Source organism: Taudactylus pleione, unplaced genomic scaffold (assembly GCF_031769625.1).
Source record: "Taudactylus pleione unplaced genomic scaffold, aTauple2 ptg000051l, whole genome shotgun sequence".
Taxonomy (NCBI): Eukaryota; Metazoa; Chordata; class Amphibia; order Anura; family Myobatrachidae; genus Taudactylus; species Taudactylus pleione.
Genome location: NW_028284453.1, coordinates 1,278,356 through 1,294,080, shown reverse-complemented (window position 1 = coordinate 1,294,080; position 15,725 = coordinate 1,278,356). Strand labels below are relative to the sequence as shown.

The 15,725-nt window shown below is 46.5% G+C and overlaps 1 protein-coding gene across 1 annotated transcript in view; it reads right to left on the bottom strand.

The window, feature by feature from the left end:
• Positions 1-1,160: 1,160 nt before the first annotated feature.
• The window catches only part of LOC148535435 (uncharacterized), a 46,542-nt gene continuing 31,977 nt past the window's right edge, over positions 1,161-15,725 (bottom strand). The window contains exons 4-5 of the mRNA XM_088462558.1: positions 14,604-14,653; positions 1,161-1,752 (exon numbers count right to left, since the gene is read on the bottom strand). Coding sequence (XP_088318684.1) covers positions 1,744-1,752; positions 14,604-14,653 — 59 coding nt within the window. The 3' untranslated portion in view covers positions 1,161-1,743. The remainder of the gene's footprint in view (positions 1,753-14,603; positions 14,654-15,725) is intronic.

Sequence of the window (15,725 nt, the reverse complement as noted above, 5' to 3'; positions counted from 1 at the left end):
TAGCAATCTGACTTCATTTGAAATTAAAAGTCTGACAAAGAAATTGATTAGTTGAGAAACTTTGGAGAATGACAGACAATACACACAATGTTCAACAGAAAAAGACAAAAAAGAGAAAAAGAATTTGGAACTGGATGGAAAAGAATATTATATATAATTCCACTATGTCCCGGTCATGCACAGTAAGAGCCGGATGGTGCAGCGCGTGTGCCCCCACTTGCAGCTTCCGCTTCCACCAGTGACAGCCTCCACCATTGCTCTGGACCAGCTCCACCATAACTCTGGACCAGCTCCACCATTACCCTGGACCAGCTTTCCCAGAACACTCACCCACTTTACATTACCCACTCCCCAAATAATTTTGCTGGCAATTGCTAAATTTACACTTAATCCTTGGCCCATGAAACAAACACCTTCAGAATTATAGTGTATACAAAGACCGATATAAGAGGGGGAAAGAGAGAGAGAGAAAAGAGAAGGAAAGAGAAAGAGGGGGAGGAAGAGAAAGAGAGAAATGAGGTAGAGAGAGAAAAAGGGGTAGAGAGAAAAGGGAGGAGAAAAAAGAGTTGAGAAAAAATGAGGAGGAGAGAGGGAGATAGAGAGAGAAGGGAAGAGACAGTTGAAAAGGGAGAGATAAGGAAGAGAGAAGGAGATGGCGGGAGATGGGAAAGAGAGAGGCGAGGAGGAATAGGATAAGTGGAGAGAAAGAGAAAAAGAGAGAGGCTCCACTAGGAATTTTGTCTCTCAAAAGATGCTATAACCACCATCTCCCTTCACTCAAACTAGCATAAACGTGAGAATCCCAGGTCAACGGAACCCACCACAGTGGAGTTGGCATCCAAGTAGAATACACTTAATAATTATATGGTCCAAAAGTGATTAAGAAAATGATACAGAATAAATTAGAATTCCTTTGGCTGTTCACGTTTATGAGGCGGCTGTGGGTGTCTTTGCCCATTCATGGATGAATTGACACAATGACTCAAAAAAGGCACAAAAGGCAAATGTTACAAGCTCAAAACCCCTCTGTAATATCGCCGAGGGTACCGGAGGTTGAGGAATAATATGAGGTATGTTACTTTTACAGTTTACGTAATTTATGGAAATGCCATATAATTTGGTGGGGAGAGGGGGGGACAAAACAAGACAAAAAAGAAATGTATATACACAATGTATTTACTTGCAGTGCAGATGGTCATTGCTCCGTACAACAATGGACGGACTGTAGACTGAATCAGTATTGTTAGATTGTTTTGTTTTCTTCACCACAACTAGTTATTAGGATTAGGGTTAGTCACTAGGGGGAGGGTTAGGCTGTGGGGGGCAAGGGGGTTAGGGATAGCAGTGCGGGGAGGCAGTGTTAGGTTTAGGGGTAGGGGGTGGGTTTGGATACTGACCTGCTTGTGTTGGTATCCCAACCTTTTCGGGATGCTGGAGTCGGGATTCTGATTGCTGGCATCCCGTACCCAACCCATTCAACATGTAAACCCTCCAGCTGTTGTGGCGTACACATCCTGGCATGCCTTGCACAAGTTTAGCTATTAGGGCATGCATAAACTGCAAGGCATGCTGGAATATGTAGCTCCACAATAGCAGGAGGGTCGCATGTAGAATACCCCTGATTTACAGGTTACACCTGCTAAACTGGATATTGTAGTGCTGATTCCCAATTATTCCCAATAGACTGAGAACGGTGCTTCCCATTGTCAGAACAGGGGGTCCAGAGTAGTCGTCAGGTTATCTTTATGCCATCTGCAAAATCAAGCAAAGAAATGTAATTAGCATCACAAATACAAGCGATATATAGAGCACAATCAGTGGAGTGAATACAGAATCACATGTAGATCTCATAGAACATCTCCTGTAAGATACTGATACACTGCATGATAAATAATTAATATACAGAAAGTGACGGAAAGTAAATAAGAAAATAAAAAATGCATTGCGGCAGAGGCGCAAAAACTGTCCCGATTACTTCTCAATAAGCTACAGATAAAGTGAGGACATTGAACCCTTTAATAGAAAGTAATTGACATAATATAGGGAAAAACACAGGTATGGCTTACTTTGATCTAGTACGACTCCATTGGAACATTATGATCAAATGTCAGATTGTAATGGAGAATAGCAAATGACCTTAATTTATTCATTAGTCTGAGTCATTTATCCATACTGGACACGTGTGCGTTCTTTCACTGTCTGGCGTGCACTATACAGACGCAATCTGGCTGCCGATATTAGTAAATAACACTCAACACATTATAACTAACAAAACCTAAGTACAATTAATTCAGTGGGTAGGCTACAAAAACCTACATAGAAATTAAGAGTTATGGTAGACTTAACTTTGTTAACTCTATATCTTCGAAGTCTATAGGATCCACAGGGATACCATGGGGTGTGTGGTTTGAGTGATCCGGGTACCAAACAGTTAAGCCCCCAGGATGCCCTGGCCCTCCTTCACATATATCCCGCCCCCAGCCGCAGGCAGACAGTTTTGTAAACAAGCCAAAGGCAAGAGCAGGTGAGAGGAGAAGGAAGAACCATATACTCAAGAAACAAATCTCCCAGAAGGTGAAGGAATCAGTGATCAAGAGAAAAAAAATACCCAAAGAAGCCAGGTGTGTCAGGGTGGGTGCCCTGTGGAACCTATGAACTTCGAATAGAGTTAACAAAGGTAAGTCTACCATAACTCTTAATTTCTTCTTCAGGGCCCATAGGGGATCCACATGGATACCATGGGGATGTCTCGAAGCAGTTTCCCTAAGGGTGGGGAGCCAACGAGCCAGAGTCTGTTTGTTAGCTGGCCAGCCTCGCTTGTGAAAGCCATACAATACAGAAGAGAGAATTTGATTTCCTAAAGGAATCAGTACGATACACGTAGATCTGAAGAGCACAAACCACATCCAAGGAAGCTTCACCTGCAGAAAGATCCGAGGACTGGAAGGCCAGAACCACAATCTCTTCATTCAAATGAAACCAAGATACCACTTTAGGGAGGTACCCAGGTCTGGTATGGGGGACAGCTGTGTCCGGATGCAAGATCAAAAATGGGGAGTGACAGGAGAGCGCTGCTAAGTCAGATACCCTGTGGCAGAGGAGATAGCGAGGAGAAAAAGCGTCTTTGCTGTTAGCCACTTGAGGTCTACTGAGTTCAGAGGTTCAAATGGAGAAAACTGTAGAGCACGGAGAATCAAGGACAAATCCCATGGAGCCACCGGAGGGACAAAATGAGGTTGAATGCGGAAAAGACCCTGAAAAAAATGTTCAAACTTCAGGCAGGGGAGCAATCCCCCGCAGGAACCAGATTGACAGAGCAGAAACCTGAACTCTAAGGGAGGCCAGACGGAGGCCGAGGTCTAACCCAGCCTGGAGAAAGGCAAGCACCTGGGAGACCCTGAAAACTGTAGGGTCATAGCCTCTGAGTGAGCACCATTGGAAGCAAGAGTGCCAAGAATGTAATAGATGCAGGCTGAGGCAGGCTTACACGCACTAAGCATCGTCTGGACCACAGAGCGAGCAAAACTTTTGGCTCTTAAGAGGGATGACTCAAGAGCTGCGCCGTCAAAGACAGATGAGGTAGGTCCGGGTGCAGGCAAGGGCCCTGCGCTAACAGATCCTACCTTAGATGAAGTAGCAAAGGAGGGTCTATGGAGAGACTCCGCAGGTCGGTGAACCAATGTTGCCTAGGCCAGGGTGGGGCGATTAGTATCACCGTGCCGCCTTCTTGCTTGAACTTTCGAAGAACTCTCAGTGGGGGGAGATCGGAGGAAAGAGGTATGCGAGATTGAAGTCCCACCTCACTGCCAGAGCATCCACAAAGGCGGCTGAGGAGTCTCTGGTCCTCGACCCGAACCTGGGGACCTTGTGGTTGTGACGTGAGGCCATGAGGTCTACATCTGACAGGCCCCATTTGACCACCAAGAGTTGAAAGACATCTGGGTGGAGAGCCCATTCTCCAGTGTGTATGTCCTGATGGCTTAGGAAGTCCGCATCCCAGTTGAGGACTCCAGGAATGAACACTGCCGAAATTGTCGGGAGATGACCTTCGGCCCAGACTAGAATGTTTGCCACTTCCCGACTTCGTGTGCCACCCTGATGGTTGAGGTACGCTACTGCAGTTGCGTTGTCGGACTGGATATGGACTGGCCTGGAGAAGATCTTGCACCTGAGTGAGTGTTCTGTACACTGCTCGAAGCTCCAGAATATGTATGGACAGGCAACTTTCCTGAGTTGTCCACCGCACCTGAAAAGTATAATGACCGATTACCGCGCCCCATCCACGAAGGCTGGCATCTGTCGCGAGAAGTTCCCAATCTGGAATGCAGAATGGGCGACGCTTGTCCAGATGGGACATCTGTAGCCACCATGAGAGGGAAAGCCGACCGCCTAGAGAGAGGAGGATAGTCTAGGACTGGATCAGTTACTGTCCGCTCCACCGGGAGAGAATCAGTCGTTGAAGGGGCCAGGAGTGGAAATGGGCGTATTCCACCATATTGAAGGTGGATACCAGGGACCCCAGGACCTGTATTGCTGAGTGAATGGAAACCCTCCAATCGTGGAGCAAGCTGTGCACATGCAAGTTGTAGCGTCAAAATTTTGTCTGCTGGCAGAAAGATCCTCTGTATTTGAGAATCTAGGAGTGCCCCCATATGTATCATCCGTTGTGTCGGAGATAGGTAGGACTTTTTCCAACTGATGATCCAGCCCAGTGTTTGCAAACAGTCCACGGTCAGCTGGAGATGGCTGTTGTAACACAACCGGTGAGTGTGCCAAGATTAAGAGGTCATCTAGGTATGGCAGAATTCTGACTCCCTGGCGTCTGAGGTGTGCCGCCATCACCACCATTATCTTGGTAAAGACCCGAAAGGCTGTTGACAGATCAAAGGGCAGCGACCGAAACTGGTAATGTTGCTGCAGAATAGCAAATCGTAGGAATTGCTGGTGGATTGGAGTAATAGGTACATGCAGGTATGCATCCTAAATCTCCAGAGAAACCATGAAATCCCCAGGCTCCAATGCCAGGACACTCAATCGTAGAGTTTCCATGCAGAACTTGGGAACTCTGATTAATTTGTTGAGGGGTTTAAGATTCAGAATAAGCTGACAAGACCCATTCGGCTTCTAAATCAGAAAGAGTGGAATAAATACCCGTTCCTCTTTGAGCCGAAGTAACAGGTACTGAAGAAGTGTACCCGAGAGACCACTTCTCGGACCCAGGTTATTGTTGTTTGATCCCAAGAGTCGGCAAATCAATGAAGTCGGCCTCCCACCCTGTAATCCCCCAGGAGGAGGCCAGTCCCATCAGGCAGAGGGTTTGTCGTCCAACTTGGAAGCTGGACGTCTGGCCAACCAAGACTGCTTGGCTCACGGTTTGGTGGTCTTGTGAGAACTAGACTGCCTGGGAAAGCTCCTCTTGCCTTACTCTGGTGGCGAAAGGACCGAGAAGAGGACAGACTAGGCTTAGGGGCAGCTGCTGATGGCAGAAAAGCAGATTTTGAGGCTGCCACAGTAACCACAATCTTGTCCCACTCTGCGCTGAACAGCCTGTCTCCAGAGAAGGGTAAGGATTAGAGTGCCTTCTTGGATCCTGTGTCCTCCTTCCTGGACCGTAGCCAAAGGACCCGGCGGGCGACTACCGAGGTCGCAGATACCTTAAAGGCAAGGAGTCCATTATCCAACGCAGCTTCTCCCAAATAAGAGTCTGCTTCCTGAATATGGGAGATGTAGGCCAGTTGTTCCTCGGTAGCGCCTGATGGCAGGTTCTCTTCTGGTGCCTCTGCCCATCCTTCGATAGAATTAGCCACCCAGGCCGCAGCCATAGCTGGCCTAGTGATAGCGCCAGAAAGTGAATAGACTGACTTGAGACAAGTTTCTAGCTTTCTATCTGTGGTGTCTTTAAGGGAGGATGTAGATGGTAAAGGCAGCGTAGAGCTTCTAAGTGGACCACACATGAAACAACAGTGGGAAGGACTTCCCACTTAGTACACTCCTTAGTAGGGAGAGGGCAAAAAGGCACTAGTCTTTTTGAGACCTGGACCCGCTAGCCAGGAGTACCCCAGGCTTCTCCTATGAGCTCAGTGAGCGGTTCTGATTGAGGGAATTCAGCCTTAACCACCTTCTGACGTTTAAACATCGGGGTTTAGGGGCCGGTTCATCATCCTCTATATTCAGGATTGATTTAACCACCCTCACTAAAGAAGGAACATCCACTGTTGAATGACGGTGCTCCTCACTTGAGTGATACCAGGAGAGAGAACCTTGAGCATCATCTGCCACCTCAGATGATGCATCAGAATCCGAATGCTGGGTTGACTCGGAGGATGATACAGTCCGCCTGTAACCTTTGCTGAGATGCAGCAGACATTTGAGCCATATTCTGAACTGAGTGGGCATAAACATTCATCCAAGGAGGATGCATAGGGGGTACCGACACAGTAGGCTGTAATAGCTGTGGGTACCCATGGTGGGAGGCAGCAAGGGCGGTTGATAAACAATCCACTAGCTGCGTCATGACCTGGGATAAGGAGAACATCCAAGGTGGCTCCTGTACAGGGGGCTGGTAAGGTGGATTGGTGAGCAGATTTATAACAATTAGCAGATAGACCATCCTATATGAAATCCTGAGCGGGCAAGCCCACCAAACAGGATTTGTAAGTAACCAGCACAGGGGCCTAAGCCTCCTGTTAATACTTGCCTTTGGAAGACATAGAAATAGCTAATTAGTGGCACACAATAAGTGTATAGCTAACAATGCAATGTGACACCCTTCACAAATACAAGTAAATGTGAAGTACTAATGAACCCCTACACACCTGGTAGTTGAAGGTTTGAGAAAGAGCAGCAGGGATATAACGGACAGAAAGTTGAACACAACAACATAGCTAGCACAAGTCACATACAATGCATAAAAATATACTTGTAATGGGCACTAAATCAACTACTCAACCCTCCAAGGGCTGGTAGGATTTGTACGCTGTATAACCTGGCCCCAGGGAGAGGTGTATAGGGAGACTGGACCCAACACTCCTGAAACCTGTAGCTTCAGAAAAGCATTGATTAATGGCTACTGAGCCTCTCATATAGGAGGAGGGTGAGTAGGAGGAGCAGCCCAGAAGTGGGAAAACTCTTGTGAGGGATCGTGCTCTGGGCTGGGGGAGAGGCTGCCGGGTGATAGCTTACCTTCCCGCTACTGCATCAGCCCTGAGTCCCCAGTGGAGCGGCTAGCTAAGTCCCCCTGGTGTGAGTCAAAATCACCAGACCGCTTACTGGTGTGGCGGAGCCGGCAGAGGTAGAAGGAGCAGTGGCACAGGCGCCCATTAGGACGCCTTGCTGCTTTTGCTCAGATAAACAGAATAACAAAATAACTAATAAAATGAAAAGCTTGGGACTGCTAAAGCAGACCCCCTGTTAGAAAAGGTGCTACTGATCCTGTTCAGCACCAAACGAAAAACGGTCTGCCTGTGGCTGGGGGTGGGCTATGTGGATGCACATGCGTATAAGCCGCACTACTGCGCATGTGCTGTGATCGCATTGTGACTACGAACGCACAGAGGAATCCATCGCAAAGTGAGTGAAAGGCTGTCTGCGTTTGGGGGTGGTCTGAAAAACGCAGGCATGTCCGCGTCCGTTTGAACGGCGTTTCATGGACGTGCATAAATTAGCCCATGTGATCTTCTACGCAGCTCTGCGTGTCAGGAGAGCTCCCAAGGCTGATGGCAAGATGGCTGCTCGATGTGCGTCGATGTTATGCACATATCAACGTCGTATGCATAGGAGAAGGCAGCAGTGTGCTCGGATAAGCTTTGTAACCATTAGCATATTTTCGCAGCTGCGATGCGTACAAAATCACAGCTGCGATCGCATTAGCGCAAGTCTCTGAATCTGGCCCGAAGGTCAGAGCAACATTTTGCCATGAACCAGTTTGGAAGTAGTTAAAATGAAATACCAATTTGCAGCCATCGGAAGTGCTGTAACGGGGCACAGCAGCATAGAGTATTTCAGCAGAGGAGTGAACAGATCTTGTGGGAAGCAATGACCCATTCACTCGTATGATCATGTAAGGAGAGCAGGGCTGCACGTGATAGGTGCAGAGTGGTGACAGAAGGCTCTTGTAACACTGATGCAGAAAGACTCTACAGTCTAATGTGCCTCTATGTTAAACAAAGTTTGAACATCCAACTTGCTAACATGTACAGTATACTACCACAGTGACCAGGTCATTGCCTAGTGAGGAACTAATGTTTACAGAGATAACATTTGTTAAGTACATAACTAGTTTCACATTGTAACGATGTACGTTTACTATGTATTTCTCGGTTTCCTTCACAATAATACATACACTATGTAGACAAAAGTGATTGGACATCCCCGGGCAAGCGAAATGCACACCATGTTTACCATTGGAAACATGTGGCGGTTTCGACAAGAACACTTGGTAGAGAGCCCCATGCACTTGCAGTTCTACAGAAACAACAAATGTTTTATCAGGACGACAATGTCAGTGATATTTCCAGGGCAATGCTGGACCTGTATACAGAAAATTCAGTAACCCGGATAGACTGGCCAGCTCAGAGTCCAGATCTTAACCCCATTGAGAACCTCAGGGATGAATTGGAGTGACGGATGCGTTCGAGGCTGATTCAACATTCTTCACTGTCACAGTTGGTCACTGTACGTAAGGCAGAATGGCAAAACATAGCGCCTGCTGTTATCCAGGAACTTGTGGCCAGCTTTCCAATAAGGATGTTTGCAGTAATCACTGCACGTGGTGGACCTACTAAGTACAGACATCAATAACATCTCGTTCATCTATTTGCTGTCAGTGTCCAGTCACTTTTGCCTACATAGTGTATAAGATCATTTGTTCTGTGTAACGAGCAGAGAGGGAAGCCAGAGCCATATAAATGCTTACATGGTGTGGTAGTATAGAGTTGTTGGTGAGGTGACAGTATATTTTGTTTATCAGTGAACTGTGAAAGGGAAATAGTGAGGCGGGGTAATATTGTGTTATATCAGCCTGTGACTGCAGTGTGGTGAGCACGATGTTATAATGTAGGTGTAGTCATACTGGGAGGTGTGCCAGGCTTGGTCTTCCTGTATGGTAGCGGTCTGTACTGGACGAGGAGACAGTGAGGGGGGGGGGGGTAATATTGTGTTATATCAGCCTGTGACTGCAGTGTGGTGAGCACGGCTTTATAACGTAGATGTAGTCATACTGGGAGATGTGCCAGGCTTTGTCTTCCTGTATGGTAACGGCCTGTACTGGGCGAGGAGACAGCACAGTGTAGCAGTGATGAGAATAAATCTGAGCGTTATGTTGGACGGGGCCCATGTATCATGTGGTGATACTGTAGTCCGGAGGGTATATTTACTAAAGAGCAGGATTTTAGAACTGGACATGTTGCCCATAGCAACCAATCAGAGTCTAGCGATTATCTTCTAGAAGGTTCTAGATCAGCCATGTCAAACTCGCGGCCCGAATGTACATTTTATGTAGCCCGACATCGAGGGCTCAAATGTACATATTATGCGGCCAAGCCCGCTCCTACCGCACGCCCACTACTACGCCCCCTGGCCCACGGTGGCAGACTGTGACATGCCAGTGACAGGCCCTCCCAGGGGCCTGCTCCTACCAGTGTGCTGCGGCTGCCAGCGCCCACTTCTTTTCCCCCACTGCATAATAAAGTAAGTCAAGTGACTCGCTCCACCTCCCCCACCTTACCTATGCCGCATTGTCCGGCGTGCCCGCAATAAAGTTTTCATGTGAGCACTGAAGCCAGTGCAGCGTCACGAACATCAAGCAACACCTGCACCTTCAGTGCTCTTAAGAAAAACTTTATTGCGGGCACCGCACGCTGAATGAGAGGAACCGCCACGGGTGGTGTCAGAAGTCTGAGCAGGTACAGTAGCAGACAGAAGGAGCGAGCAAGGTAATTAAGGTAATTCTTCTCTTGCATGATTACATTTATTGCAGGCAGAATCATTAAAATTTGTCATTTATTTTTTTAAATTGTGTATGAATAAGGTTGTGGGGGAAGGGGGTGGAGGAGCGGCCCGCTCCTCCACCCCCTTCCCCCACAACCTTATTCCATACCTCCCAACATGACCCTCTCCAGGAGGGACACAATGCTCTGGTCCTGGACTTCCCTGGTAATTTATGATTGGTGGCGGCTCCAGAGGTGGGGCTGGAGTACAGTCCAAAATTCAAATAGGGGAGTCACACCAACTGCCAGTGAGTCCCAGCCAGTGATGTGTGGCAGTGTGTGAAATGACAGTTGGTGTGACTCCCCTATAAGAATTTTGAACTGCGCTACATCCCCGCCTCTTACCAGGGAAGTCCAGGACCAGAGCATTGTGTCCCTCCGGGAGAGGGTCCTGTTGGGAGGTATGTTATTCATACACAATAAAAAAAATTGTACAAATTTTAATGATTTTTCTTTTTGCCTAAAAATCTGCCTATTTTGCCAGACCCGGGCCCCACAATTTCTGATATCAGCCCTGGTGTCGCAAGATGCCTGTTTTTTTTTTCTTGCGGCCCACACACTTTTAGACCTTGAATATTCGGCCCAGTTGGGATTTTGAGTTTGACATGCCTGTTCTAGATAAATGATAAGTCGAATCCTATTGGTTGCTATGGGCAACATCTCCACTTCTAAAAACCTGCACTTAACAATTTTTTGCTTAAAATATATGAGGTGTTTAAACAAACAGAAAAAACACAACACTAGCATCTACTGACCCTAAACTCCTTTGTGTTTGGTTTTGGGAACTTTTTGAATATTTAGTCTGGAAAACAGCTCCCATACAGTACTTTTGCTTGCTATCTTCTCCATGTACATTATGGGGTATAGTTAATAGGTTCCAATTTGCTGGAACCAGTGTGATTTTGCCCATATAGCTGCTAAATTTAAAGCGGCGATTTGTTTCAAGGCAAAACGAGGTTGATTTTGCATTAAAACAAATTGGCGCTTTAAATTTCGTGGCTATATTACCGAAATCACGCTGGTTTTCAGAAAATCTTAACCTAGTATATAGACCCCATTGTATCACACACATATTCTGTCTCCCAAATGCACATACTCTGCCCCATACATTTCTACCAATTCATAAATGATATGTAAAGATTGTCACGGGATCGCTGATCAGTAACGATGGGAAAATTAAATGGGAGAGGGCTCAGTATTAATGGACAACACAAGACAGATACGATAACAAACAGATCCACTAACAACCAGAGCGTAGTCTGCCCAGGTACAAGAACCCAGAGTGGGCATTCGTACAGGTAAAGGTCAGAACCAAGTTGGGTAGTAGGTCAGGCAGTGGTCAATGGGCTTTATTCAGAGATGTATGCTAATGCCGTTGCATGTCTATGCAGTGGATGTGAGAAAATATGCAAGTGTCGCAGATTTGTATTGAAACGCCAACTGGTGGCTTCACAAATCCGAGCATCTGCATACAAAGATGCAGCAACGGCCGCTTATCCCTCGATAATCAGACTTCTGAGTAACCCTATGGTCACGCAGAATGGCCGCGGAAACTGAGACGCTGGAGCCATATTTTATGCGTCCAAGATCGCAATCACAGTCTGTCATGCCCCCGAAAACGGGCAACGGTTAGCGACACGCCTTAGTTTTTGCCGCCATTCTACTGTTACCTCCCCCAAATGCTTCCTCACTGCGGGAAAATAGTTGCTGCGAGCACCGAAGGTAATGTAAGTTGATGCATGCACATTGCGATTCAGACGCACGCACAGACCACCGATATCAGGAGCCAAATGAAAACATAAACATGACAGCCTCCAGTGTTTTAGTGGGATGTATGTACTCCTAAAGATTGCTGGGAAGTCATTACAGCTGGAGGTGGAGAAGACACAGAATACAAACACAAGAAACAGCATGGAGAGATGTATACCACAGCGCCAGCTCCAACAGCCTGCAGCCCAAACAGCAGAGGTTCTGTGTTTATAACTCTCACACACTTGTGAATTCTGCTCTATAAACACTGCAAGAACACACACACACATTCGGCTAAAAAACATATCATACACACGTTTCTGCCCACTACATACATGTAGCTTTGCGTGAAAGAAATTGCAGAACCATATTCTGTAGCCCAGGGAAAGTCACCTGGATCACACAGAAGAGAATTGCTGTTGCTGTTTGCTGAAACAGTTCCTCTGTATGGACGGAGCTCTTTTAAAAAGAGGCGTCACTGGCAGGGAGGGATTATTGGCTGCTGAAAGATATACCATATAGTAAAGGCCTTTGTGAAAGGGAACAGGAACAATTAGGCCCTTTTTGTGTTGTTTTCCTGCATAGGTCTGACTGAGAACCTGTGACAAAGGGACAACACCCTCCAATTACTCATTTCTATTCAATCTTTGGGTGAATGTGACCTCTACAAGAGGGTGGGAAGATATAAAAAGTTTGGAGCTCAATAAAGAGGTCACTACAATACATGTCAACAGTCTGTAAAAATACATACACTCTGCCCAAACCGCACAATACAATCCGACGCATTCTGCCCAAACCACACAATACAATCCGACGCATTCTGCCCAAACCACACAATACAAACACACAAATTCTACCCGAACCGCACAATACAGACGCATTCTGCCTAAACCGCACAATACAGACGCATTCTGCCCAAACCGCACAATACAGACGCATTCTGCCCAAACCGCACAATACAAACACAAAGTCTACCCGAACCGCACAATACAAACACACAAATTCTACTCAAACCGCACAATACAAACCGACGCATTCTGCCCAAACCGCACAATACAAACACAAATTCTACCTGAACCGCACAATACAAACAGATGCATTCTGCCCAAACCACAAAATACAAACACACAAAGTCTACCCAAACCGCACAATACACACAAATTGAGCCCAAACCGCACAATACAAACCGACGCATTCTACCCAAACCACACAATACACTCACATTCTTACTCAAACCGCACAATACAAACACTCACATTCTACTCAAACCGCACAATACAAACCGACGCATTCTGCTCAAAACCGCACAATGCAGACACACGCATTCTGCCCAAACCGCACAATGCAGACACACGCATTCTGCCCAAACCGCACAATGCAGACACACGCATTCTGCCCAAACCGCACAATACAAACCGACGCATTCTGCCCAAGCCGCACAATGCAGACACACGCATTCTGCCCAAGCCGCACAATACAGACACACGCATTCTGCCCAAACCGCACAATACAGACACACGCATTCTGCCCAAGCCGCACAATACAGACACACGCATTCTGCCCAAGCCGCACAATACAGACACACGCATTCTGCCCAAACCGCAGAATGCAGACACACGCATTCTGCCCAAACCGCACAATGCAGACACACGCATTCTGCTCAAACCGCACAATGCAGACACACGCATTCTGCTCAAACCGCACAATGCAGACACACGCATTCTGCTCAAACCGCACAATGCAAACCGACGCATTCTGCCCAAACCGCACAATGCAGACACACGCATTCTGCCCAAACCAGACAACGCAGACACACGCATTCTGCTCAAACCACACAACGCAGACACACGCATTCTGCTCAAACCACACAATGCAAACACACGCATTCTGCCCAAAACTCACAGAATGCCTACTACATTCACACCCACATATTTTTCACTGACTTGCATGTATGCATTTTCCATTACCTAGAGACACTCTTTTCATTCCAACTGCTCCCTACTTGACCTCACCCTACCTGACACACAGGCACTAACGCGGTCACAGCTCTATTTCCAGCCTGGGGACACATCAACGTCAAGGGAAAAGCAAAGAACATGGAGCGAGGAGAAGACAATTACAGACTATGTGCAGACCTGTGCTTCCTAACCTGGCTGGAGCAATGCTGAGTTCTACCACTAGTCTCACATCCTACAGTTCACCAATAGCAATATAGATATTTATGTAGATATGTCCACATACATCTAGCCTCAATAGGCCATGCGGAGCAAGGCGCCTGGTTCGAGCGAGCTGTGCTGTGTAGCGTCTTTTTCGCTCCAATATGCATCTCAGTGGCAACGCGTTGTCACAACACAACATTTATATATCTCTGTGCGACAGAGTCTGAATCTGTACAACGGAACCGGGAGTGAAAAAAAAAGCGCAGCCGCTGCGTGGTAGCACTTTGTATTCAGGCTCAGTCGCACACAGATATACAAGTGTCGCACATCAAATTAACAAGCGCAGTCTCGTGAAGTGGTTTTGTCCCACCACATTGTGACTAAGGCGCTCACTCATGCAAAAAAGACGTCCTGCGCAAGAAGGTCTGTTTGGCGCAACTGCGGCCATAGTGTAGGAGGTCACATCTGTAAGATACAAGCATCTAAACAAGTTTTTATACCGAAACAATTGGTGTGTTGATTATTTAATGGAAAATTACCCTTTCCATGAATATTTATAACAAAAATGTCTTGCTTAAACCAAAAACATTTTTGTTTTGGTCAGTGGCAAGAGAATAAACTAGTTATGCCTCTTTTAAACCAGAAAAAAACATGTTTTATATCATTATAATAGTGCATTGCAAGATATATATTTAAGACTAGTACTTACCGGGGTTTCTTTATTCACAGCATCGTAAGTCGCAGCATTAGGCGGGGAAGCTAGAAGTTAAATACAAATATGTACATGACAGAATTTACTTTATACTTCATTATATAGTGTTATTCATCTGTTTTCCACTTCCCATGAAGATGGCATCCACCAAGTCCACCATCTGTTTATGGGATTTTCCTATAGTTATCTACAGCGCACAGATGCAGTCTAGTGACAGAGACAACCCACAGCGTCACTTACCTGGTGATTTCCTATTATTACTTAAAGCTGGATACACACTATGCGATATGTTGTTTGTACAGCCGACGAAAGACTTATCGCTGAGTGCAACTGTACATGACCTGCCGACCGTCCGTGGGAACCGCCGACACGGACATCGCAACTGGGTGGGCAAATTTAAATGCCCGCCCAGTTGAGATGGCAGGCCAGGCATATCGAGCAGCCGATTTTTAAGTGTATATAGCTTACCAATTCGACATCTCGCTCGATGGGACGCCGATCAGCTAGGTGTGTACCCAGCATTAATTAATTTTACTGCATATTTAAGCCACTATTATAGAGAAGTCCCACAAGGAGACCAAAGTTTTGTTCATGTCATGTAACCGGAGACATGCACGAAAATATTTCTCAAATAAAAAAAAAAAATCACACCTGTTATATATTATTGTTTGTACAATTAATTTAAGTGTACCCAACACATTTCATTCTATATTCTGGCTGCAATTAACACTCGGGAGATTCAATGCCCCATAATCACTTCCATTTAAAATTTAAAGTACAGATCATATGCGCCATACTTTGCAGGTATGCAAAAATTAATAATCACTTCAAGAGACAGGGTCATTCCCAGGGGTATTTTAACCAATGCCCCTAACCCACCCTAGACTCATGCCAGCAGTGGGCGCCAAGTGTGTCCGTGCGGCGGCCATCTCCTATACCCTCAGCTCTGGCATCATCTTTCCATCAATTAATTTTGAAAGATGGCACAGCGCCAGACTTTGCCAACTGCGGTGCTGGAACAATCTTTCCGAAAACATCACCGGAAAGATGGCGCTTTAGAAGAGGTGGTCCCCCACCCGGTCACACTGATGTGGTACAGTTCTCCCATGACCCATGTGC